At 41.3% G+C, this 23,774-nt stretch overlaps 2 protein-coding genes across 3 annotated transcripts; both read left to right on the top strand.

Annotated features, from left to right (window-relative positions):
• Positions 1-7: 7 nt before the first annotated feature.
• On the top strand, positions 8-8,118 carry il12rb2l (interleukin 12 receptor, beta 2a, like). Its single transcript, XM_079457392.1, has 15 exons — positions 8-390; positions 493-777; positions 2,576-2,711; positions 2,867-3,021; positions 3,813-3,955; positions 4,159-4,303; positions 4,473-4,549; positions 4,670-4,916; positions 5,463-5,657; positions 5,745-5,846; positions 6,069-6,203; positions 6,623-6,766; positions 6,872-6,953; positions 7,201-7,285; positions 7,369-8,118. The coding sequence occupies exons 1-15, from the start codon at positions 330-332 to the stop codon at positions 7,747-7,749; spliced, it is 2,373 nt and encodes a 790-aa protein (XP_079313518.1). The 5' UTR covers positions 8-329; the 3' UTR covers positions 7,750-8,118.
• Positions 8,119-9,694: 1,576 nt separating this feature from the next.
• Positions 9,695-23,616, top strand: smarca4a (SWI/SNF related BAF chromatin remodeling complex subunit ATPase 4a). 2 transcript variants are annotated; one of them, XM_079456986.1, is made up of 34 exons: positions 9,695-9,949; positions 11,636-11,906; positions 11,986-12,118; positions 12,282-12,734; positions 12,844-12,942; positions 13,068-13,323; positions 13,435-13,561; positions 13,813-13,986; positions 14,121-14,294; positions 14,422-14,589; positions 14,692-14,739; positions 14,995-15,125; positions 15,271-15,325; positions 16,160-16,269; positions 16,390-16,537; positions 16,629-16,792; positions 17,206-17,272; positions 17,806-17,916; positions 18,000-18,242; positions 18,354-18,467; positions 18,549-18,656; positions 18,744-18,830; positions 18,918-18,964; positions 19,079-19,245; positions 19,332-19,495; positions 19,604-19,831; positions 19,970-20,047; positions 20,165-20,383; positions 20,464-20,726; positions 20,838-20,943; positions 21,129-21,230; positions 21,311-21,443; positions 21,523-21,659; positions 21,800-23,616. In XM_079456986.1, the coding sequence occupies exons 2-34, from the start codon at positions 11,697-11,699 to the stop codon at positions 21,830-21,832; spliced, it is 4,857 nt and encodes a 1,618-aa protein (XP_079313112.1). In that variant the 5' UTR covers positions 9,695-9,949; positions 11,636-11,696; the 3' UTR covers positions 21,833-23,616. The 2 variants fall into 2 exon arrangements, with proteins under 2 accessions (XP_079313112.1, XP_079313111.1); XM_079456985.1 differs by having other exon boundaries at positions 14,689-14,739.
• Positions 23,617-23,774: the final 158 nt, after the last annotated feature.

The following is a 23,774-nucleotide window of genomic DNA, read 5'->3' as shown; positions in this document are numbered from 1 at the left end:
GGTCACCGGGTCTTGCGTACTAAAGGCATCACGGGGCGGAGGTTTCTAGTAAAGCGCTCTTGCGAGGGCATGATAAGGCTTGATCTTTCAACCACTTTCCCGAAGAATTTCGGCCACGGTGATCTCGTCTTAAGCGATTCAAACTTCTTAGAAAACTACAAACAGCAAACGCGTGTCTCGGGATGCAGAAAGTTGTTCGGTCGGAGATGTTAGTTTGTAACATAATACACAACTTCGTCACTCGCGTGATTGACGTCATCCTACGTTATTAAATATAACTGTACGTTGCGCAATACGGGAATTTTTGTCCGTGCTGTATGTCGTGAGCGATGGCACGGCGCAACGTGATCTTATTTTTCATACTAATCTACGTGTGGATGTGCTGTCGAGGTAAGTTCTTGAAAAACTTCTAAGAAAGTTGTTATCTATAGTGGCTTAAAAGCGTTGTAGTGTGTTCTTGCGTCAACTTGTGTCGTTGTGTTTTTCCTCCAGCATTTGATGTTGAAGTCCACTGCTGGTATAACCAAGCTCTTCCCGTAGGGGCCAATGTGTCTGTTGTGTGCCACACAAGTTTACAGGGAAGACCAGCCATCTGTGGTCTCTGCCAGCTTGATGTCATGATATCTGAGCAGAGACATCATCTACCCAGTGCTTGTACCAACATCTCTGAGGCACGTGCCATTTCCATTGCATTTGAACATAAAGGACATGTTCGCTGCACGCTGAACTGCTGGGAAAATACACTGGACACATGTAACGTGACAGTGTTAGGTGGCAGTAAGTATTTTTAGACACGGTGTCACCCCTACTGGTTTTACTGCTAATGCACCTGATGATTCTGAAGCCATGTCTAACATCATCATTTATCGCATTCATTTCGGCTTGTCTTGCATTTGCTAAAAACAAGAGAGAAATGTGTCTACTGTATATCAAACATTTTGAGGCGCACACGTTCAGGGCTAGATTGGGACAAATAACGGCCCTGGACTTCTTGGGTCATCCTACCCATCAGATTATCCAACCAGGCATGTGCACATCAATGTAACGTCATATTTTGCTCTATAAAAGATTAGATTCAACTTTATTGCCATTACACATATACAAGTACAGTGTAACGAAATGTAGTTTAGGTCTAACCAGAAGTGCAATTAGCAAGTGCAGGATATACAGTTAGAATAAATACAGAATACAATATTGATAAAACATTATACAGTTATGAAAATATTTTACAGTAGGTATGTTCTATGAAAATATGACAGTAGGTATGTACTATGAACAATATATACAGATGACTATATACTATGAACATTAATGTACAGGTGGATATGAGCAGATAATAATTTTGACTAAACAATAGTGCATGTGATTTAAGTGTGCATAGATTATTGACATTAGCTGTTCAAGTTGCAATGCAATAGGTGAGTTAATGCAGTTGTTGAAGTAACAGTGCAGTGGATGAGTTAATGCGGTTATTAAAGTTACGGTGCAGTATAACAGTTAATAATAGGTCGCAGTCCAGAAGATGAGTTAATGCAGTTATTGAGGTTACAGTGCAGTAGATTAGTTAATGCAGTTATGGAAGTTACAGTGCAATTGATGAGTAGATGCAGTTAATAAGGTTACAGTGCAGTAGATAAGTTAATGCAGTTATTGAGGTTACAGTGCAATAGATGAGTAGATGCAGTTAATAGAGTTACAGTGCAGTAGATAAGTTAATGCAGTTATTGAGGTTACAGTGCAATAGATGAGTAGATGCAGTTAATAGAGTTACAGTGCAGTAGATAAGTTAGTGCAGTTATGAAAGTGGTCCATTAGTGCAAATGAGCATATTTCAGATGTGCAAGTGAGCAGTATAGAGTGCAAATGATGCTGTGCGTGTGTAAACAGTCCAGTAGAGCAGATAACATGAAGTACTGGCGTGTACAGTTCAGTCATGCATGCAGCCCTGTAGTGCAATGTAAACAATGTTATAGCAGCGTCCTATCTGTTGATATTATACTGCTACGGGAATTTTTAAAGAAAAAGCATTGCAGCGAAACGTTTCCTCCATCAAAACTTTATGAGGCCTCACCGTATGTTCATTGTAAGACCATTTCTGCAAACACAATTTGTGTTTGATTTTCCAAACAGGGAGACAATGGGTTATTAATACTTGCATGCTTTAAAGTGAGTTTTAAAGCATGTGAAGCATTGTCCAAAACAAGAGAGGAAAGGAAGCATGAACCCTCATGTTTTGCGTTTGCAGCTAACTTCCTGTTTCTGGTCGCCTTCTAAATTTGTTTTGATCTTACAGCACATTGTCTTTATGCCTCTACTTCTCTCATTTTGTCCAGTGAAGGGCTGTCACACAGAATATATAGAATATTCACGGTTATTATCATGGCCAAAAGAGTTCACGATAATCAGAGTTTTTATTGAAATGATGCTATCAGACAATATAAGTTCTCTTTTTTTGTAACCACTGTGTTTGTTTTTAGTGTACAAGTACAATAATCGGGTTTTTAAACCACTATTATTGCCGACACTGGTATATTGTTACAACCCTACCCAATGTTTCCCATTTTGACTTTTACAGTCCCTCCAAATCCTCCCTCACGTCCCAACTGCTCTATAGAAGACATGGAAGAAAGAGCTATACACTGCAATTGGAGTAGTTCCAATAAGCCAAGGATACCAACAATTTACACCCTACACTGGCAAGATTTCACTAGGTAGGAAAGTGATGCCAACATGGTATTGCATATAGTGCACACTGCACTTCATCAATATCTGGCAGCTCTAAACTGTTTAAATAAAGAACTAGATTATGTATAATTGTCTATTCTGATATTAATAATACATTTCATACATTTGTTTATTTATACAGCATTAGTACAAACTTCAGAGAGAGTGAAAAGGAGCATGCCATCATAAAGCGAAAAGAGTATACAGAAGACGCTCCTATTAAAGTGTGGGTCACTGCCAGGAACGTGCTGGGTACTGCAAAGTCGCAGGAATATGAGTTTAACACAGGATATATCGGTAAGTCACTTTTACACCAGGACAAGCCATACCGATATTTTGTAACAACTGAATTGTTACATTCATTGTTGTTGGCAGGGATGCAGCAAGGGTTCTGCTCAAAACTAATAACACCCTGTAACCCGGATGCTGCAAATCACTTTGAGAGGGGCAGTTTGATATTACACAAAAAAAATGTTTAATAACATATGACATTACATTAAAAACGATTAAACCAAATTGTCTGTTTGTGACATTTGAGTGTCGATTCTTACTTTAAAATGAAACTAAACAGCTTTTCCTCGCGGAAGGTCTGCATTCGGTAAAAATTAGCTTATAAAATATTTCAAATTCACATTTTATGTCCAGTTTTTTTCTCATGTGGGAAGTAGCCGTGTAATAAGCGGGATAATGTACAAGCAGTCGGCTCTTATCGCGAAATAAGCCCCTTCAGTGGGATCAGGGCCCGGAGGGGCTCATTTCTGCGATAACAACCGGCTGCCTGTACATTATCCCTTACATATATGCATGTAAATTTTAAGGTTGGGTTAACTAATACAATTGAACACACATGTATTACAACAATGGATGTATGAGAATGGATAATGGATGCTTCGTATATGAGTTTAATGCAAAAACACAGATTGTGTATTTGCTGCCCCCTTTTGGACAATGGGGGTCATAGTCTCATATTCCCATGTATTTGTACGCCTTGTTCTTAGTTTTTACCTTTCTTTAAATCTCTGTTCTAAAGCATGCTTTTCAGTACTGCTAATACTATTAATTCAATCTGCTTTTTTATTTTTTCTAAGTTCGGCCAGACACCCCCAACATTACTAACCACATATCTGAGCCACTGGAGATCTTCTGGGAAATTAAATGTGAAACGGAAGGGGAGTCTGACATAAGGTGTCAAGTCCAGTATCGTGCGGATGATGGTACGGATTGGACTGAGGTAAGAGAAAATAATACATTTGTGTAGCAGCGCTGATTTATGTTTTGATTCTGAGGTTTTTGAATGAATGGTTCGGGGACATCATCTGTTAGTTTAGTTTCAATTGTCACTTTTGATCCACGTGACTCCAGTCGGTTTAAAACTCTCAACTGAAGGGATTTATACAGTAGATGTGTGTGTGAAAACCACTTAATCTTGTGCAGGTGGATGATTATCAGCTCTCATTTCTGTTGGAGGATCCTCAGCCGTTCACGGATTACCAGTTTCGCGTGCGTTGCTGCTGCAAGAATGAGCAGGAAGTCATGAGTCATTGGAGTTCAGTGTATACAGCCAGAACACCCCCTGCAGGTCAGACTCAAATCCCTCCAAACAAATCGTCGAAGTTTAGTGCTGCGTTCTGTTTCAGAAGTCAGAGCTGGGAATGACTCCAAGTTAACCAACATCTTTTTAGTCTTAACATGACTCATGTGTCTTATAATATGGAAGAAGATGAAAACTTCCTTAAAATTCGTTTCAGCACCAGTTGGAACGCTGGACGTTTGGAGTGACTGTGCCCCAAATTCTGAGACAACTTTCTGTAACGTCTTCTGGAAGGTAACATGTATTCCTTTATTCCTTCGTTATGATTGGTTCTTGTTGAGCCGGCCAATCGCAAAGCAGCACATCATGCACACAAACGTGTCTTGGTTTTTTATGTTTATCCTCTCGCCACAGGAGATGCCAGTATCTCAGGCTAGAGGAGAGGTTAATAATTACATAGTGACGCTCAAGCTGGAGAATGGGTCTGAGAGCCGGCAAGTCACCAGGCAACCGAGAGACCCGGAAAGCAAGCGTTCAGCTGAACAGGGCTGCGGGCGGCTCGTGCGCTTTCCACTGCTTGCGGGTGTTATGGGAGTGTTTGTGTCGGCTAATACTTCAATGGGAATATCTGATCCTACGTTCATTGCTTTTCCTGTGCTGGGTATGTTGAAAAGTCTTGTTGAAGATATTATTTATTTAAAATAAGTATACTACATTGGTTAATTATTTGTGATTGACAAATGTCTTAGTGATACAGTTGCTCGCCCAAAATTCTGTCATGTCATTTCATACCTGTTTAAATTATTTTGTTTTGGTCAACACAAAGATATTTGGAGGAATGTTAGCAATTTACAATTATCTGAAAATGAAACTACGGTAGTGGTCGATGTTACAGAACTGAAAATTGCTAACAGTCATACAAATACAAATGTACAAGATACGAATATCTAAATGTTTTACAGAACAATGACATTTTAACAGGTTTGAAACTACATGACAGAATTTTCATTTTTGGGTAAACTATCCCTCTGAAATAATGAGACACATTTATAAACTATTAACAATAACCGCTTCAGTATTTTCATGAAATTTGTATTTTATTTTACTGGGACTTTAAAGCTTATTTAAGTTCCAGGTGTTTTTGCTATTTAGTTTTATTGTAGTTGTTTTATTTCTGTAATACATGTATGACATTTATGTCCTGCAGGTCAATCGACACCCGGTGTGAATTTGAGCGTTGCAGAGATTAACCAGACACTGATGGTCTCATGGTCGGCACCCTCTGGATTCTCTGAGAACATAGAGGAGTATGTGGTGCAGCATGTGTCTGTAGAGCCTTCAAACCCTCCCTGCCCGAACTGGGTCAGAGTTAGTAAAACCCAGGGTTTTGTCACCCTCACAGGTAGGTTTGTGTGTCTGCAAGGGAGAAATATGTAGAACTCCGAGCCATCAGATTTGTGTGTGATATTAAGTTTGTCTCCATCTACAGGTAAATTCAGGAACTACACAGCATATAATGTGTCATTGTTCGCTGTCATCGGTAACAGCAGCACTTTCCTGAAATCTTCAGTTGCTTACACACTTCAGGGAGGTATGTTAGGCTTTATATCATTGATTGTACTGCTACTGACTTTGTAGCATTTTATAAGCAGTTAGCAGAGGACACACACAATGATAAGAAATGTATAGTTGAAGTGCACTGTAAGTCATTTTGGATAAAAGTGTCTGCCAAATCCATAAATGTAAGTGTCCTTTATTTAGGTTGGCTAGTGGCCTAGTCTTATATTGTGTTGTATTTATCTTTCCTCTTCAGTTCCTCCTGAAGTCCCACAGTTCAATGTGAAGAACATCTCTCACTCCTCCGTCACTTTGATTTGGAGTCACATTCCTGTTCATGAGAGTAAAGGTGTTATTCTGCAGTACTCCGTGGGGCTCAATGAAGATACAGGTAACTACAGAAAGCCATGCAAATTTACGAATTTTAAACATTCAATATTGATTTGTCTCTGTGGGTTTCTAATCCGGATCTAGTCCGGTCCAGTACTTAAATCTCTAATTTATTGGTGGTTTAAATTGCATCACACATAGATCTTGATCAGATCGGTAAGAAGTTCTGTAGGTTATAAAAACAATTCTAATACACCCATTAAAGTGAAATGTACCCCAGAAATGATTCACCATTTTGCCGTCCTTTGTGTATTTGACTTGTTTTCTTCAGCCGATCATAATCCGTGTTACCTTAAATTATATCCTGTCTGTCCAGTACAATGCAGTTGTATATACATTTCTCTGTAATATTGGTTTCTCCATGACTTGGTTCCCTCTTTCAATGAAACTCTTTATCGTCAATATCCGTGTGTTTAACAGGGGTTAATGTGAGCAGTGACAGAACAAGTTACCAGATTTCAGAACTACACCCGGCTCAGCAGTATCAGGCCTGGGTCAGCGCTGTGACCGCGGCTGGTGAGGGAACAAGAAGTATTACCACCTTCTCAACCGCGGATAAATCAGGTAACTTCCTCATTGTGTAACTTTAAATCCTTGTTTTTAATTTAGAAGTCTTAAGATTTTGTTGAATCAGAATGAGAGTTTAACATCACAGAACTTATTACCCAGGTTATGTTGCCACATCGCTGCTGGCTGTATTCATAGTCGTGCCGTTGTTTGCCCTGATACTGCTTGTTGCTTTACTTTTTGTGTAAGTATGCCATTTTTTATTTATACTTAGAAATTAAACAAACAGTGATTAAATGGTGTGACTGAAAGATGTAAGCTTTGAATTCCAACACGACACTCTTATTCATCGCTGTATTTATCAGTCTCGTCTTCAGTTTACAAAAATGTGAATGCAGAATGCTCTTTGTTGCCAAAGCAACTTGGATGGTTTAAGCAGGACAGGCGCATTTTGTTGTAATTTGCGTTTTGCTGTCTCGCATCCTATACAGGTTTCGTTCACATGTAGCCACATTGATTTGCGGTGTGGTTCCAGACCCCACAAACAGTAAATCATTTAAACACGCAAACTTTCAGGTGAGAATTTAAGATTTGTTTGTGCTAAATGCCAAATTATTTTCATTCGTTACATCTTTAACTGTTCACATCTTTGCTTCCAGCTTGTTTGGCCCGGACTCTTTTCTCCCTCCGAATCAGAACTGAAGATCTCTGAGCTGGAGGTTGTGGAGAAGCTGTTTCCCATCACAGTGACCCCTACCACAGAGACCACACTGGAGAAGCATTCGCTTGAAACTGAGCCTCAACAGGACCAGGTACCAGATGGAGTCCACAGAAAAGTTGAAGACAGAGAGAAGATAGAGGAGTCTGTAGAGCCAAAGAGAGAAATAATTGCAGAGCGTGATGGTTGGAGAAAAGACTACAGCGAGATGGTCGACACGGATGAAGACGAGGGTGGTGGTGGTGATGATGAAGAGGATGAGGAGTGGGGGGAACAACAATGTGTCTCAGACTATGAGAGGCATTTTATGCCATCTGTTTAGGAAATTTGTCTATATTGGTGCCTTGAATCGGCAGTTGTTGTTGTGGAACTGAAGAACGGTATTTATTACTGTCCCTTCTGATAACAAGACATTTCTGAAATCCCAAACGTGCAGAGGTTTTGAACAAATATGCACAACATTTTTGCAGATGTTTACAAGAAAACATTGTTTGATCAAAGGACCAAACAAGCAGCACAAAAGCATCAAAGACTTCAGGGAAATAAACATTCATTTTAACATTGGAAATAGGAAATAAATGAATTTTATTACAAATAGAAGTATAGCTTTCATACACTGTAATATATTTTATTTTGTACATAACAAATACTTTTTGTATAATGTATATTAAAGATCTTCATTTTTACACCACTATAGCCTATTCATAAATGTTGCCTTGTGGATTTCTCCCTGCAAATAATGTATTTGATAGATGATGTGGAAATGTTGGACTGATGAAACCATCACTTTAACCGGATAGAATATATCAAGATAAGATATTGTGTGAACTAGCCTATACTCGAAGTATACATAAAGTCACTAGGTGAGAAGTTTAGGTGTTTAGGATGTAACTTCGGTCCATGGTCATTTTACATTTGTCAATGTTTCTTGAAGTGCCAAGCCCTTTATGGTTCAAATTTGCTTAGTATATGTGTTCCCTGGGTTTGAACAGTCAACCTCGATATTGATGAACCACGCGCTTCCGTATGAGTTTTTGAGGCTAGCAACAGAGATCATCATATGCCTATGTACAGAATAGGACTAAATACGTTTGCTTAATGACTGTACATCAAGATCGGGCGTATAAGTTCTGGCTCTTATGGTAAACAGCATTGTTTGGTTTGCGACACAAATGTGGCCAAAATCCATTTATAAATTGGATATTTGTGATCTTAAATTATAATGACCCATTATGGTATGACAGGCTGGCAAGGCCTATAGGCTGAAACCAAATTTTCTCAATTTCACTGTAAAAAATGACAAATTTTATTATAATAGATTTGTGAGCTGACTGTGTAGCTTCTGTTTGTCCGTTTTGTAGCTTCACAATGATGAGAAAACGTATAAACCAGTTATATAATGTGAAATAATTTGAATGACAAATGAAAAAAAAAACACTAACCCTCTCTCTTCTCTCAACAGGTAGTGGTCTAGCTTTTCGTTGAAACTAGTAACTTTGTATTAGCACCTAATGTACTATATGCTCTTTGTATGACATATCGCTTATTGCTCCCTGAACTCTTTGTAAGTCACTTTGGATAAAAGCGTCTGCTAAATGACTAAATATAAATAATGTACTATACTGTAATAACACATGTTTTAGCTAGTGCTCGAATTGAATCAAGACTTATGGGGGTCCCCACCATAATACTTTTTTGTGGGGGTGGGAGTTTGTGTCGAAAATATACAATTTACACAAAATACACAATATATTTCATCATGCATAACTATATTTATTCAAAATAGGCTTACATAAAACAACAGGCTTTTACTGTATTTTGGATCAAATCAATACAGGTGAACAGAAATGACATTTAAAGTGACATGACAACTAGCCCATAAACAAACTTAATATAAATTATTGTAAATAATTAATTCACAAAATTTACCAAATCCATTGCATGAATTGAATCACATTTGTTAATATTATTATAAATTTTACTCAAATAAAATATCCGAGGGACCCCCTAAGTCAATTTTTACTTTTTATGGGGGGTCCCGGATCAAACTTAATATAAACTATTGTAAATAAATAATGAATTCACAAAATTGACCAAATCCATTGCATGAATTGAATCACATTTGTCAATATTATTATAATTTCTACTCAAATAAAATATCTAAGGGACTTTTTATGAGGCGTCCCGGATCCCTCCAGCCCCCCTTCAATTCGAGCACTGGTTTTAGCACCGTTATTATTAAAAATAGGGGGGATCCGCATCCCTCTGAAATGAGGTTGTCGGGTACCATCCCCCATAGAGCCGCACCGTCCGCATTCCTCCCAGCGGCCGTACTTCCGGTCGCTGCTGTAAGGGGGCGCTAGCGAGCCGGTAGCTGATGCGTTCAGGCCGATCTACAGCTACAATCAGACCCGACGGGAGGGGGAACCGAGAGGGAGAGAAAAAAGGAACTGGCCGAGCAACCCTTTGTTTCTAGATCTGCCGACGAGCGCGGAGAAGAGACCGGCGCAAATTTACATTCTGTAAGTCGTGCTCCAAACACCTCGATGGCCGAGTGGGGTTTTCAATCCAGCGCTTGCTTCGTCAAACACGAAGAACGCGGGAGACACATAAACCTTTCGCCGGTTCGCTGTTTGGTCTGACCGACATTACGCAGCAGCGACAGAATGAATGAAGAAGTTTGGCAAATGTAACTAGAGCGAGGGACCGGGCAGAGGGTACGGGAGGCGGGTTGGATCAATCAACTTAAAAAAATATGCTCGCGGTATTTACCTCCGTAGTAACAACGTGCAACTCGAATTATTCCACATTTAACACAGACGCAGAGCCGTAGAGAAGCCCAGCATGGCCGACTGTGTAATCACACATACAACCGGGTGCTTTTGGGCTTCTTTGTCTGTGCGGGATATTACTTAAAAGACTTTATTTGAAAGCGCCAGTGTGTTTCTACGCCTCTTAAACACGCCGTATGGAGACTTGAGGAGATTGAAGCTCGGCTCGAACCATTAAAGCTCGTTTTGTTTCTCGTCTGGGTTTTAATAGACCTTCGGTCTTTCTCGTCTTCTGTGGTGAGGTTGCACATAAAACGACAATTTGTGTCGTTCGGAGGATACTTGACTTGCGTTTCACGCAATGCCATCGACACTTAAGACGTGGTTTGGGGTAAACTGTAACGTTTACGAGATGTTGTCGGAAAATGTTTAGCAGCGGTTAGCACGCATGCTACATGTAACGTTAGCTAAACATCACCACTAGCCGGTTGCTAATGCCACTTAGCTTCTGAGAAAAATACTATGGTTTTTTTTCTTCCACGCTTTTTGGTGAACTAACACGTTTTGGGGGAGACGACGGTCTGAATTATATCACACATATTAAAGGGTTTACAAATATAAGACTATTTTGGAAATAAACGGAGGAATTTGTTCGCAGATTTTCAGTTGTTAAATGAAATCGTGTACGTTTTGTATTATCGTGTTATCTTTTGTGTTTCGTACGTATATCTGTTATGATTGTAAATAGTTTCATAATAAAAATGATTTCTAAACGCTTGCACTGTGTAATAAACACAAGGTTAGTTTTTGTAAGGGAAGACAAGGACATTCTCGTTTGGTTACTGGTGCTTGTTTTGATCTGAGATAAATGTTGCTTTGCCTATTTTAAAGAGGAAATACCACAATAAATAATTTTTTTTTGTTATTCTCAGCTGAATGTTTTGATATAGCACTCATACATGAGACTTGCGTCTATTTGACGTCTGCTTTTACATCTGCAATGCATAGTTTGCTCATCTGCAATACGTCTCGGAGACGTCTGCTGTCAGACATCTGTGAGATGTTTATGATTTAGAATGGATGTGAAATGGCTCATTCTTTGATGTTTAGCAAACGTTTTTACACAGCAGATTTTATCCAGATCTTTGGCAGGGGTATTGCAGATGTAAGCCAGAAGGAGTGTGCTTGTGGTGACATACATGAAGGCGCCGTTTGATTAACCCATTTTCATGCCTCATTTCAAGGGCTTTTTGCTCTTTGTTCACCGTGGTTATACATATAGAAGATTATTATTTAACTGTGTATTGAGTCATTTTACATTATTGGCTACAAAAAGTTGTGACAACTAGCCCGAGTCTTTGATGTATCTACTTTTCTATGTTTCTCATCATTTGTTGTCCATCATAAATAAATGTAATCTTGTGTTTTTTTTCCCAGTCTTTCTTAAAACACAACAAGACAACACTTCTCTGCCTCTCACGTCCTCCGGCTTTGAAAGATGTCCACCCCTGACCCACCTATGGGCGGGACCCCTCGGCCTGGTCCTTCCCCAGGCCCTGGGCCGTCTCCAGGAGCTATGTTGGCACCGTCACCTGGCTCTGCCCACGGGATGATGGGCCCCAGCCCCGGTCCCCCCTCCTCAGGTCATCCTCTACCTCCACAGGGCCCCTCAGGATACCCTCAGGACGGCATGCACCCACTGCACAAGGTACTGTGTTTGTATACGTCCGATTTATTTGTGGTTTTGTTGTGAGATCAGGCTCATTGAGTCATGTTTGTTTTTTAAGCCGATGGAAGGCATGCATGAGAAAGGCATTCCTGAAGATCAGCGTTACGCTCAAATGAAGAGTATGGGCATGAGACAAGGTGGGCACAGTGGCATGGGACCACCACCCAGCCCTATGGACCAACATTCCCAAGGTACGCATTTAAAACCATATGTATGTTTAATGTCCCCTCAAGAAATCTTTCGACACATAAAGCCCACTTACGTATGCATTTACATGATATCTTGCCAATTTTTTATTTTGCTGTCAGATCTCACTAATTTCAAGTGTTAAGACCGTTTTTTAAATTCTTCCAGGTTACCCCTCTCCTCTGGGAGGATCTGACCACGCCCCAAGTCCGGTGCCTTCCAACGGTCCTCCCTCTGGTCCCATGATGCCATCCGGCCCTGGCGCTTTACCCATGGAAGGTGGTGACCCACAGGCCATGAGTCAGAACCGAAGCGGAGGTGCGGTTGTCGCGGGACCCAGCGTGGGACCTCCCAATGCAGGAGGACCTGGTGTTGCCGGGGGAGCCACACCTTTTAACCAGAACCAGCTCCACCAACTTCGGGCTCAGATCATGGCATATAAGATGCTTGCGCGTGGGCAACCTCTACCCGATCATTTGCAGATGGCTGTACAGGGGAAAAGACCGATGCCGGGTATGCAACCAGGAATGCCCAACATGCCTCCTGGCTCAGGACAAGGAGCAGGCCCTCCTGGACCGGGAGGCCCAGGACCCGGCGGTCCAAATTATAATCGACCACATGGTGAGATTACAACTTCATACGTTTTACAGAGAAAAACTGAAATCTGTTTTCCATTAGGACGATTTGTAGAATGGTTTTTACAATTGTGATTTAACTATGTATGTTATAGGAATGGTCGGACCAAATATGGCTCCTCCGGGACCCTCTGGAGTTCCCCCTGGCCTGCAGGGACAACCTACTAATGGACCACCTAAATCTTGGCCTGAAGGTGAGGGTTTGAGAGGATTCATATTTACCAACAATTTTCACTTGAACCTTCATCTTATTACAAAACCTGAACAGCAGTCACGATTTATGGCTTTATTTTGTGGCTAATCACATTTTCATCCCCAGGGCCCATGGTGAATGCTGCTGCCCCTGCCAGTGGCCCACAAAAGCTTATACCTCCACAGCCCACTGGCCGCCCCTCTCCGGTGCCGCCTTCCGTTCCACCCGCCGCCTCGCCCGTCATGCCCCCTCAAACCCAGTCTCCAGGGCAACCGCCCCAGCCGCCTCCCATGGTGCTGCATCAGAAACAGAACCGCATCACGCCCATCCAGAAACCCCGTGGCCTTGATCCGGTGGAGATCCTTCAAGAAAGAGAGTACAGGTGAGATGTTAAAAAAGCTAGAGACGCTTGGTCCTCTTTTGTTATGTATTTGGATATGAAGCGCAGTTTTGACTTCAACGGTTAAATTTAAGCCTCTGTTGCATCCATCAGGCTACAGGCTCGTATTGCACATCGCATTCAAGACCTAGAGAACCTTCCGGGTTCTCTAGCTGGAGACTTGAGGACCAAAGCTAACATTGAGCTGAAGGCACTGAGGCTCCTGAACTTTCAAAGACAGGTAGCTAGCAATTCTTTATTGTTATATTGTTTTTAAACCAAACCGGATAATAGCAACATTTTCCCTAATAAAAACAGTGTATGTTGGAGATGAATGTTTGCTCAAAGGTATTTTTCTTGTTCTTGCTGTTATTTTTAAGTATGAACGCAAAAGGAGATCATTTCCTGAATATACAATACAAAATGCTTCATAAGCACCAAAGATTGTGCATGAACTTTCTGACATTGCTGATCCATTTCCCTCTCTCACAGCTTCGTCAAGAAGTGGTGGTGTGCATGAGACGTGACACAGCCCTCGAGACTGCGCTGAACGGCAAGGCCTACAAACGCAGCAAGAGACAGTCCCTCCGCGAGGCTCGTATCACAGAGAAACTAGAGAAACAGCAGAAGATCGAGCAGGAACGCAAGCGCAGACAGAAACACCAGGTACTCAACCGATCAGTGAAACATCACCTTCCAACAAGCTCTAAATTCAGATGTGGCAGTACATTACAAAAAATAAACAATATATTTTAATTCAGACTTGCGCACTAAACCTTTTTGTCTTGCTGCACTTGTAGGAGTATCTCAACAGCATCCTGCAGCACGCAAAGGACTTCAAGGAATACCATCGCTCCATCACCGGAAAGATGCAGAAGGTGACCAAAGCTGTGGCCACGTACCACGCCAACACTGAGAGGGAGCAGAAGAAGGAGAACGAGAGGATCGAGAAGGAGAGAATGAGGCGCCTGATGGTGAGACGACACTCCTCCATCCTTCAAAATGCATTAGTATCATTTGAACTCACCAAACATGTTGGTACCAACAGTATGAGCGAGAAACATCTGCATGTGCTGAGATGTTTGTGTATGCTTCATTCAGGCTGAGGATGAGGAGGGTTACAGGAAGCTCATCGACCAGAAGAAGGACAAACGTCTGGCCTACTTGCTGCAGCAGACAGATGAGTACGTGGCCAACCTCACCGAGCTCGTGCGAGCCCACAAAGCCGTGCAGGCCCTCAAGGACAAGAAGAAGAAGAAGAAGAAAAAGGTGAAATAAAATAGGGAACCCCAGAGCAGCTAGTCCTTATTTATCACAAATCTCCGCTTCAGGATCTCAAAGTTGCCTTTGTGTTTTTTCTCCATGCAGAAGTCTGAGAATGTGGAGGGCGGAGCTCCTGCTTTGGGTCCAGATGGAGAGGTGAGATCTCTTACGTCCAGTTACACAAGATGGTTATATCAAATCACAATCAAGTTGCTATGTGCTTTCTAGCTTAAAAGGTCAGTTTACCCCCCAAAAAACGGTAGATTGGTAATACGGTATACATTTTTCTTCTAATGAACTCCGAGAAAGATATTTGAATGCTTGTAACTAAAGTTACAAGGTTTTTTTTTTTCTTGTGACTGATCATCTGAAGTCTTACATCTGTTTTGCTCTTTGTGTCATGATACGCAGCCTCTGGATGAGACCAGTCAAATGAGCGATCTGCCCGTGAAGTTGATTCACGTGAATAGCGGAAAGATCCTGACCGGCATAGACGCTCCTAGAGCCGGACAACTGGATGCTTGGCTGGAGATGAATCCAGGGTGGGTGGGGCTTCTTTTAAAGTTGGAGAAACTAGATGATTTGCTTTTATCATCTTTATGAGATATTGTCTAAATTGGCATGTTTAAAAGTGTTTGTGCTGCTCAAAGTGTGCATGATTATGATCTCGATGTTTAATGTCTGTAGGTACGAGGTGGCCCCACGGTCAGACAGTGAAGATAGTGGCTCAGAGGAGGAAGAGGTATCAGTGTCCTTCATCTCTCATATCTTGTGCAGCTTTTGTGAAGGGGTGTTTGTTTGTGCTTTGAAGACGAACAGGCGTATTTTGCTTGTCTTTGAGAAAAGTAGGCTGTTGAGGAAAATTTATCCAGCAGATGTAATTTAACGGCAAAATACCGCAGCCGTTAATTTCAGAATTCATACATTTTCCTTTTTCCGAAATTAGTTTTGGATCCAAAATGAGTCATTATTGTGATTCGTCTAGATCCATTGAGTTTTTGAAAATGAAGGGTGACGGGCGGTCTGCGAGTCTTTGGATGGGTTCGCGGGGAATGAAATTATCATGTCAAGACATTGTGGTAATAATGTCAAATCAAATTTGGCTAATGTGTCTCTTCTTAACCAGAAAGTAGGGCTAACAAAATGCAACCTGTGCTATGATTAGCGTTAGAATTATTCTTATGCGATTAAAATAGCACTTATTAAAAATATATATTACTTTATTAAAAATTGTAGCTCAATTAAGCAGACCTGAAACTGACAGAAAAATGTACCAGTAAGATTGTTTATTAAGTAAAAGTACATTACAGATTTTTTCCTTGTATGGTTCAAAGTGTCCACAATTGTTTTTTTCACATAGTGAATAAGTGAATGCTATAGTTTACTGAAGTATTTTTTCATGTGGCTAAATGTATTATCTTCATTTTACAGTAAAAAAAACGTCCAAAATGTTTGCATATCACTGGAATAGATCAGATAGCGGATACATATTCACAAGGCCGTATGTAAATGTGGTATGCGTGGCCAAATGGCTAGTAATCGTATGATCTGCATTTTTATCGTGTTCTCTGTAAAGGATGAAGAGGATGAACAGCATCAGCCTTCTCAGGCCTCAGATGAGAAAAAGAAGATCCCAGATCCAGACAGCGAAGACGTGTGCGAGGTGGATGTCCGTCACATCATCGAGTGAGTAGAACATCCATCATGCGTCCAGATGGTCAATGTTGATCATCTGTGTACAACATTCTGTTAGTCTGATATTACGTGTAGACAACAAGGAAATAAACTCCACCATATCATTCGCAGTCACGCTAAGCAGGACGTCGACGATGAATACGGTAGCGCGGCCTTCGCTCGCGGCCTGCAGTCATACTACGCCGTGGCTCACGCAGTCACTGAGAAGGTGGACAAACAGTCGTCCCTGCTGGTGAACGGGATGCTCAAACTGTACCAGGTACAAACATAAAACAGCCGTTATGTTCAAGCTCCCTGAATTCTCTGCATTATTAGAGAGATTTTTTGAATTGCATCTGTTCTGTCTGCAGATCAAAGGGTTGGAGTGGCTGGTGTCTCTGTATAACAATAACTTGAATGGAATTCTGGCTGATGAAATGGGTTTGGGGAAAACCATCCAGACCATCGCGCTCATCACTTACCTCATGGAGTACAAGCGACTCAACGGGCCCTTCCTCATTATCGTTCCTCTCTCGTGAGTCTGTCCTATCTGATGGTCGTCAGCCATAATGTTTTTGTTATTGATGATGCACGGAAATTATAGTCTGGTCCGAAAAGATACACTTGGCTGCAAATCGAAACTTTAAATTAATAAAAAAAAGTTAAAAACTATTGGAACGTTTTTTTTAAAGTCAGCCCAAATTTGGAAAGAAAATATTTGAACATAATAATTAATATATCATGCAGACTGCAACAATCGAATGTTACACATTTTCTAACTAGTATCTAAAGAAGTTCTAGAAAACTATAGGCAAAACGGTAGACACATTGTTTTATTTATTTATTTAATGCTTAAAAAAACGACTTTATGATCACCAAATTGAGCTAATATTTCAGCCCAGAGAAACAATTACTTGTTTGTTCTTATTTGTTTTCTCTCTCCTACAGCACTCTGTCCAACTGGGTGTACGAGTTTGATAAATGGGCTCCATCTGTGGTGAAAATTTCTTACAAGGTGATACATTTAATAGATGTTAATAGATGTTCACCCCCAAAAAAGAAATTCTGTAATCGTTTAATGAACCTCGAACTGTTCCTAATCTGTTTAAATTTCTTTGATCTAATGAACACAGAAAGATATTTGGAAGAATGCTTGTAACCAAACAGTTCTCGGCCACCGTTGACTACCATAGTAGGAAAATCGGCTTTATAAATGCCTTTGTTCTGTTGAACACAAAAGAAGAATGTACCATTACCATTGTCATTTTTCCTTCTATGGTAGTCAATGGTCTTAAGGCATTACAAGCATTCTTTCAAATATCTTTCTCTGGGTTTATCAGAACAAAGACATTTATACAGATTTGGAACTCGAGAGTAATTTATGAAGTAAGTAAATGTTTTGGGTGAAATGTTCCTTTAAGATCAGTGTCGCTTATCACTGAAGTTTTATTTTTTTCCCTGTTAATAAAGATGGAAGATGTGTAGCATTTATTGGGCCTTACAGAGAGAGCTCAAGTCCTCGTTGTGTTTGCTAATTCTATTTCTCAGGGCTCTCCAGCTGCTCGCCGAGCGTTCTTGCCCATTTTGCGTAGCGGCAAGTTTAATGTGCTGATCACTACTTACGAATATATCATCAAAGACAAGCAAGTGCTAGCCAAGGTACCTTCCTATATGCTCCTTATTACTTTTTTAAATAGTGAACGATTCGTTCAGTTTAATGATGTGTCATCTGCTTCGTTTAGCTGCGTTGGAAGTACATGATCGTGGACGAGGGGCATCGTATGAAGAACCATCATTGCAAACTGACTCAGGTGTTAAACACGCACTATTTGGCACCGCGGCGTGTGCTGCTCACCGGCACGCCGCTGCAGAACAAGCTGCCCGAGCTCTGGGCTCTGCTTAACTTCCTGCTGCCCACCATCTTCAAGAGCTGCAGCACCTTTGAGCAGTGGTTCAACGCTCCGTTCGCCATGACCGGGGAGAAGGTAACGTCATTCTGTGTGAAGACGCATGAGAATGGCTACAGTCTGGTAGAATATCCAGTTTCTCTACAATTGTCACTGCGAATATTGGTCTGAACTTTTCTGGTTTTCTAGGTGGACCTGAACGAGGAAGAGACCATTCTGATTATCCGTCGTCTGCACAAAGTGCTCCGCCCCTTCCTGCTCAGGAGGCTGAAGAAGGAAGTGGAGGCCCAGCTACCGGAGAAGGTTTGTAACATGTACAAGTGCAACTACCCCTTGGCTTTATGAAATGCACATCTGTTCATTTCTTTCTCTCTCTGTGTTCAGGTGGAGTATGTGATCAAATGTGACATGTCGGCACTGCAGAGAGTTCTGTATAGACACATGCAGGCTAAAGGAGTGCTGCTCACCGACGGATCAGAGAAGGACAAAAAGGCGAGTGTTGTAGAAACGTCTCCAACATGTGAAGATCTTCAGAGTTTGCTTTCAGAAGAGTCTGACTTTTCCTTCCGTCTCTAACAGGGTAAAGGAGGCACTAAGACTCTGATGAACACTATTATGCAGCTGAGGAAGATCTGTAACCACCCTTACATGTTCCAGCACATCGAGGTAACTGTTTGTTTCAGTCTTCATGTGAGGTCTTTCCTATTTTGTACACGGGTTTCTTGTATCTTATGTTTTTGGTGCTTTTTGCAGGAATCCTTCTCTGAACACCTTGGCTTCTCCGGGGGTATTGTTCAGGGGTAAGCAGAAATGTTGCCATAAGTTGATTAACGCTTATTATTTGCACCGTCTTATTTTTGCTTGTTCGTGAAAAGTTATTTATCCTCATGTGTATCCTCTCTGCTCCATCACAGGGCTGATCTGTACCGTGCCTCTGGTAAATTTGAGCTACTGGACCGTATCCTGCCCAAACTCAGAGCCACCAACCACAAAGTGCTGCTCTTCTGTCAGATGACCACCCTCATGACCATCATGGAAGACTACTTCTCCTTCCGCAACTTTAAGTACCTGCGCTTGGACGGTGAGCCTACTTTTAGCAGGATTCACTGACTGGTTTGCTTCAGAAATGGGCGTGGTTCTTATTTTCCTCTTGGGTTGTGTCTGTAGGAACCACTAAAGCTGAAGATCGTGGCACGTTGCTGAAGAACTTTAATGATCCATCCTATCAGTACTTCATTTTCTTGCTGAGTACCAGAGCCGGAGGTTTGGGTTTGAACCTGCAGACTGCCGACACTGTTATCATCTTTGACAGTGACTGGAACCCTCACCAGGTCTGTCTCAGTCTTAAGCACTTATTTCCCTTCTTTGTCATAGTTTGATCTTGGTCTGGTATTGGATGTATTCTTTCTGGTGTGTAATCTCTGGATGTCGTCTCGCAGGATTTGCAGGCTCAGGATCGAGCCCATCGTATCGGGCAGCAGAACGAGGTGCGTGTGCTGCGTCTCTGTACCGTGAACAGCGTGGAGGAGAAGATCTTGGCCGCTGCCAAATACAAACTCAACGTGGACCAAAAGGTCATCCAGGCCGGGATGTTCGACCAGAAGTCCTCCAGCCACGAGCGCAGAGCGTTCCTGCAGGCCATCCTGGAGCACGAGGAGCAGGATGAGGTACAGACCCTCATTTAAAATAATACTTTGCACTGATATTTTGTGACGGTTTAAAATCATGCATCAAAACATTGGAATGCAAGTTTGTTTTTATCTCGTGCAATTGAAATGAAATGTTTTGCTTTTCTCCCTCCTCAGGAGGAAGATGAGGTGCCTGACGATGAGACCGTGAACCAGATGATCGCCAGAAGCGAGGAAGAGTTCGATCACTTCATGGTACGGAGCGCTACTTAATTTAAAGATTCTCAATTAAACGTCTTGCAGATGGACGATTTGTCTTCATACTTTAAATTTACCATTGGAGTGAATTGTAATCATCTTCTGTGCCTCCAGCGCATGGATCTTGACCGTCGCCGCGAAGAAGCTCGTAACCCGAAGCGCAGACCCAGACTGATGGAGGAGGATGAGCTGCCCACATGGATCATGAAGGACGATGCAGAAGTGGAAAGGCTGACCTGCGAGGAAGAGGAGGAAAAGATGTTCGGCCGTGGCTCCCGTCAGAGGAAGGAAGTGGACTACAGCGACTCGCTCACAGAGAAGCAATGGCTAAAGGTGAATGATGATTTTTCTTTAATTGCGTTTGCCGTTTTCTTACAAAACAGCAAGGGTATTAACATACCGGACTCTCGCAGGCTATCGAGGAAGGAACCCTTGATGAAATTGAGGAGGAAGTGCGCCACAAAAAGACAACCCGGAAGAGGAAGCGCGACCGTGACCTTGACCTTCCAGGACCAGCCACGCCCAGCTCCAGTGGGCGGAGCCGAGATAAAGACGATGATGGTAAGAAGCAAAAGAAACGTGGCCGTCCTCCTGCTGAAAAACTTTCGCCCAACCCTATGGCACTCACCAAGAAGATGAAGAAGACCGTGGATGCTGTAATAAAATACAAAGACGGGTTAGTGGGTTCTTGTTTCTTTGCCAGCACTACAGACATTTTGTCTATTTTTATATCCATTTTATAAACACATTAGTGTTTAAAGTTGTTTGTTGTTTCTCTTTTTTACAGTAACGGAAGGCAACTGAGTGAAGTGTTTATTCAGCTGCCCTCTCGCAAAGAGCTGCCCGAATATTACGAGCTCATCCGCAAACCTGTGGACTTCAGGAAGATCAAGGTATGACAAGACTTGACTTTCTATCCAGTCCTTGCTTATAAAAACACTTCATTTAACATGTGGATTTATAAATTCATGTATCATCATTTTTTGAACTGTATAGGAAATGAATTCATTACTACTATTTATGACAAACTATCAGTATGTGTTTTGTTAAAAAACAAATCTTTCCGTTATCTTTCCAGGAGCGTATAAGGAGCCACAAGTACCGCAGTCTAAATGACCTGGAGAAAGACGTCATGCTTCTGTGCCAGAACGCTCAGACCTTCAACCTAGAGGGATCACTGGTAAGCCCTTATTTTTCGACTGCTAACAGATTTACACGGGTTCCTTTCAGATTAATTTAAGCAATCATCACGTATTTCAGATCTACGAGGACTCCATCGTGCTGCAGTCCGTGTTTACCAGCGTGCGGCAGAAGATCGAGAAAGAGGAAGAGAGCGAGGGAGAGGACAGTGAGGAGGACGAGGACGAGCTTGATGAGGGATCCGAGTCTGAATGTGAGTTATGATCATTCGTGAAATCTGGGCGTTGACTGGTTTACATTGAAAATATGTTCATGGTGTATGTGTGTATTAGCTCGTTCGGTGAAGGTGAAGATTAAGCTGAGTCGAAAGGAAAAGGTGGAGAGAGGGAAAGGAAGGCGACGAACCGGCCGGAGCTCACGCCCTAAACCTGTCGTCAGTGATGATGACAGTGAGGAGGATCAAGAAGAGGTGCTTATTTTAAATGGTTTACATATTAACATATGTACTTGGAGTTGTTTTCCAATGTTTAAATCGTAACACGTGTTATGGTGAGGTGGCCAGCGAAGCCCTTTTTGGTTGTGCTAATTGTTCTCTCGCCTTTCTCACAGGAGCATTCAGCTAGCGGCAGCGACGAAGATTAAAGCTCCCAATGGACCAATCGTATCTCATGCGCATTTCTGCTGCCAGTAGAACGTTGACGTAAAACTACAGACCAATTCCTGACGGCCATTCCTGAAGGGCCTAGTTTTCTCTAGACGAGCGACTTTTTAGAGAGGAATTACACGAATCCGTTTAATCAAAATTTAAATATAAAAACAAACAAAAATCTTTCACTTGCATATTTAAAAGGACGATCTTCATTTATGTATAGTAAGACAGTTGAAGTATTGAGCGGTTTTCTTTTTCTATATTTGTTGTTTTTATTATTTGTCTCACTAAAGTGACATGAGATTGACAGATATCCGAGTGGACGCGAAACGTAAGAGTGGATCATGTGTCCTCCTTATTGTTTTTAGCAGTGTGTAAGTCCCCACCTCACCCCAGAGCCCAGGATGCATGTTGGCCGGTTTCTTCTCGTTCAGTTTTTCTCTTGTTTAAATTAAAAGGGGATTAAGGTACTTTTACTAGATTACTGTCAGGAGAGATGGGGGACAATAGGCTGTAGGATTCTGTATTGTGTCAGTGTCACTGGAATTCCAAAATGCACAATAAAGACATCTCAGAAATAGACTGTGATTGAGTGTTTTTGGACGGGTGTGCAGGATTGTGTTCAAGTAATGGTTCACCCAAACATGAAAAATCTGTCATTTGCTCACCTCTTTGTCATTTCAAACCTTTGTTTTACGCAGGACACAAAAGAAGATATTTTCAAGAATGTTGTTGAATGGCCCCCATTCACTTGCATTGGTTTTGCGTCCTTACAGTAGTTAGGACCGGTTACCAACGTTTCAAATTGTCAGCATTTGAAAAAGTTGCACAGGTTTAAAATGACAAGAGGGTGAGAAAATGTTGACGGATTTTTCAATTTTGTGTGTCTAGTCTACACAAGTCTAGTGTACATCTATCCAAAATAACACCATAAACCTACAGTATCACTGGTGTCTTTCACACATAAAAGTTACACCCTCAAATTTTATAGGTGATGGTATGCAAGTCTTATCTTTGAACACCGAGTGGTGCTGTTGTCCAAAAGTTGAATGACTACAGGCATTTAAAGCAGTTCCATGGAATATAAGACCATTGTTGCATTTAATGAAAATAAAGTCAGTTGTAGCTTTGGACATTAATACCCAGAAATTTATTTTTGCTTGACTCAAATCAGAAGTCGGGGCTAGTTCAACCAATTTTTCCTCTGTCCTTGAATTAAAAATACATTTTCAAGAGAAAATCTTGTTTTATAGTCCTTAAACTAAGGTTGCGTTGTTAAATCAGTTTAACCTGTCAAAAAATAAGTTATCCAACCTGTAGATGCATGCGTTTCCCCTATATAAATGATATACTTTTCCCTATTTTTGTAATAACTCAAAAAATGGGAACCTAGTGGTTTATAGTGATCTAACAGGATCTTGGTTTCTTAATAAAAACACATTTCATACATTCATGTTACGTGGACTGTTTATGTGCATTTCTCTATTGAAACCTCAGTTTTTGCATTGTGCTGTTGTTGCTTTCACGGTTTAAATTAGTGTTTTTGTTCAATTTCCTACATCTTGGTAATACTGTTTTACTGACTGATTCCCCTCAAGTGTTTTATCTGGTAAACGTTTTATTTGATCAAATAATAATGTGATTGCTGTAGTACAAGCTCTAAACATCCAGTGTCCTTTAAATTATTCACACCCTTCAAATACTGTGACGTATTTCGCTTTGACACACCTTCATCTCTCCTGATATATTAAAGACGTTCGTTTAGTTATTAGACTCCACCTGCTTGTTCTTTTGTGTCGCAAGATTGATGAGACACAGAACTCATTCCATACAAATCTATTATAAAGTTCTTAAAGAATACAGCCTGGGCGAGAACATCAGCCGATGCTCGAGGAGCTGAATTACACTGAACAGATTAAAACAAGACAAACAGGA

Source organism: Barbatula barbatula, assembly GCF_947034865.1.
Source record: "Barbatula barbatula genome assembly, chromosome: 5".
In the NCBI taxonomy this organism is placed as follows: Eukaryota; Metazoa; Chordata; class Actinopteri; order Cypriniformes; family Nemacheilidae; genus Barbatula; species Barbatula barbatula.
Note: the sequence above shows the minus strand (reverse complement) of the source record. Positions and strands in the feature narration are given on the sequence as shown.

What these genes read in the sequence shown, in the direction of transcription:
- il12rb2l (XM_079457392.1), top strand. Translation starts at nt 330, where the DNA reads ATGGCACGGCGCAACGTGATCTTATTTTTCATACTAATCTACGTGTGG. An exon ending in GTTTAACACAGGATATATCG is followed by an intron (nt 3,022 to 3,812) that starts GTAAGTCACTTT and finishes ATTTTTTCTAAG; the next exon opens with TTCGGCCAGACACCCCCAAC. An exon ending in ATGGTACGGATTGGACTGAG is followed by an intron (nt 3,956 to 4,158) that starts GTAAGAGAAAAT and finishes AATCTTGTGCAG; the next exon opens with GTGGATGATTATCAGCTCTC.
- smarca4a (XM_079456985.1), top strand. Translation starts at nt 11,697, where the DNA reads ATGTCCACCCCTGACCCACCTATGGGCGGGACCCCTCGGCCTGGTCCT. An exon ending in CTTCAAGAAAGAGAGTACAG is followed by an intron (nt 13,324 to 13,434) that starts GTGAGATGTTAA and finishes TGCATCCATCAG; the next exon opens with GCTACAGGCTCGTATTGCAC. An exon ending in ACATGTTCCAGCACATCGAG is followed by an intron (nt 18,831 to 18,917) that starts GTAACTGTTTGT and finishes TGCTTTTTGCAG; the next exon opens with GAATCCTTCTCTGAACACCT.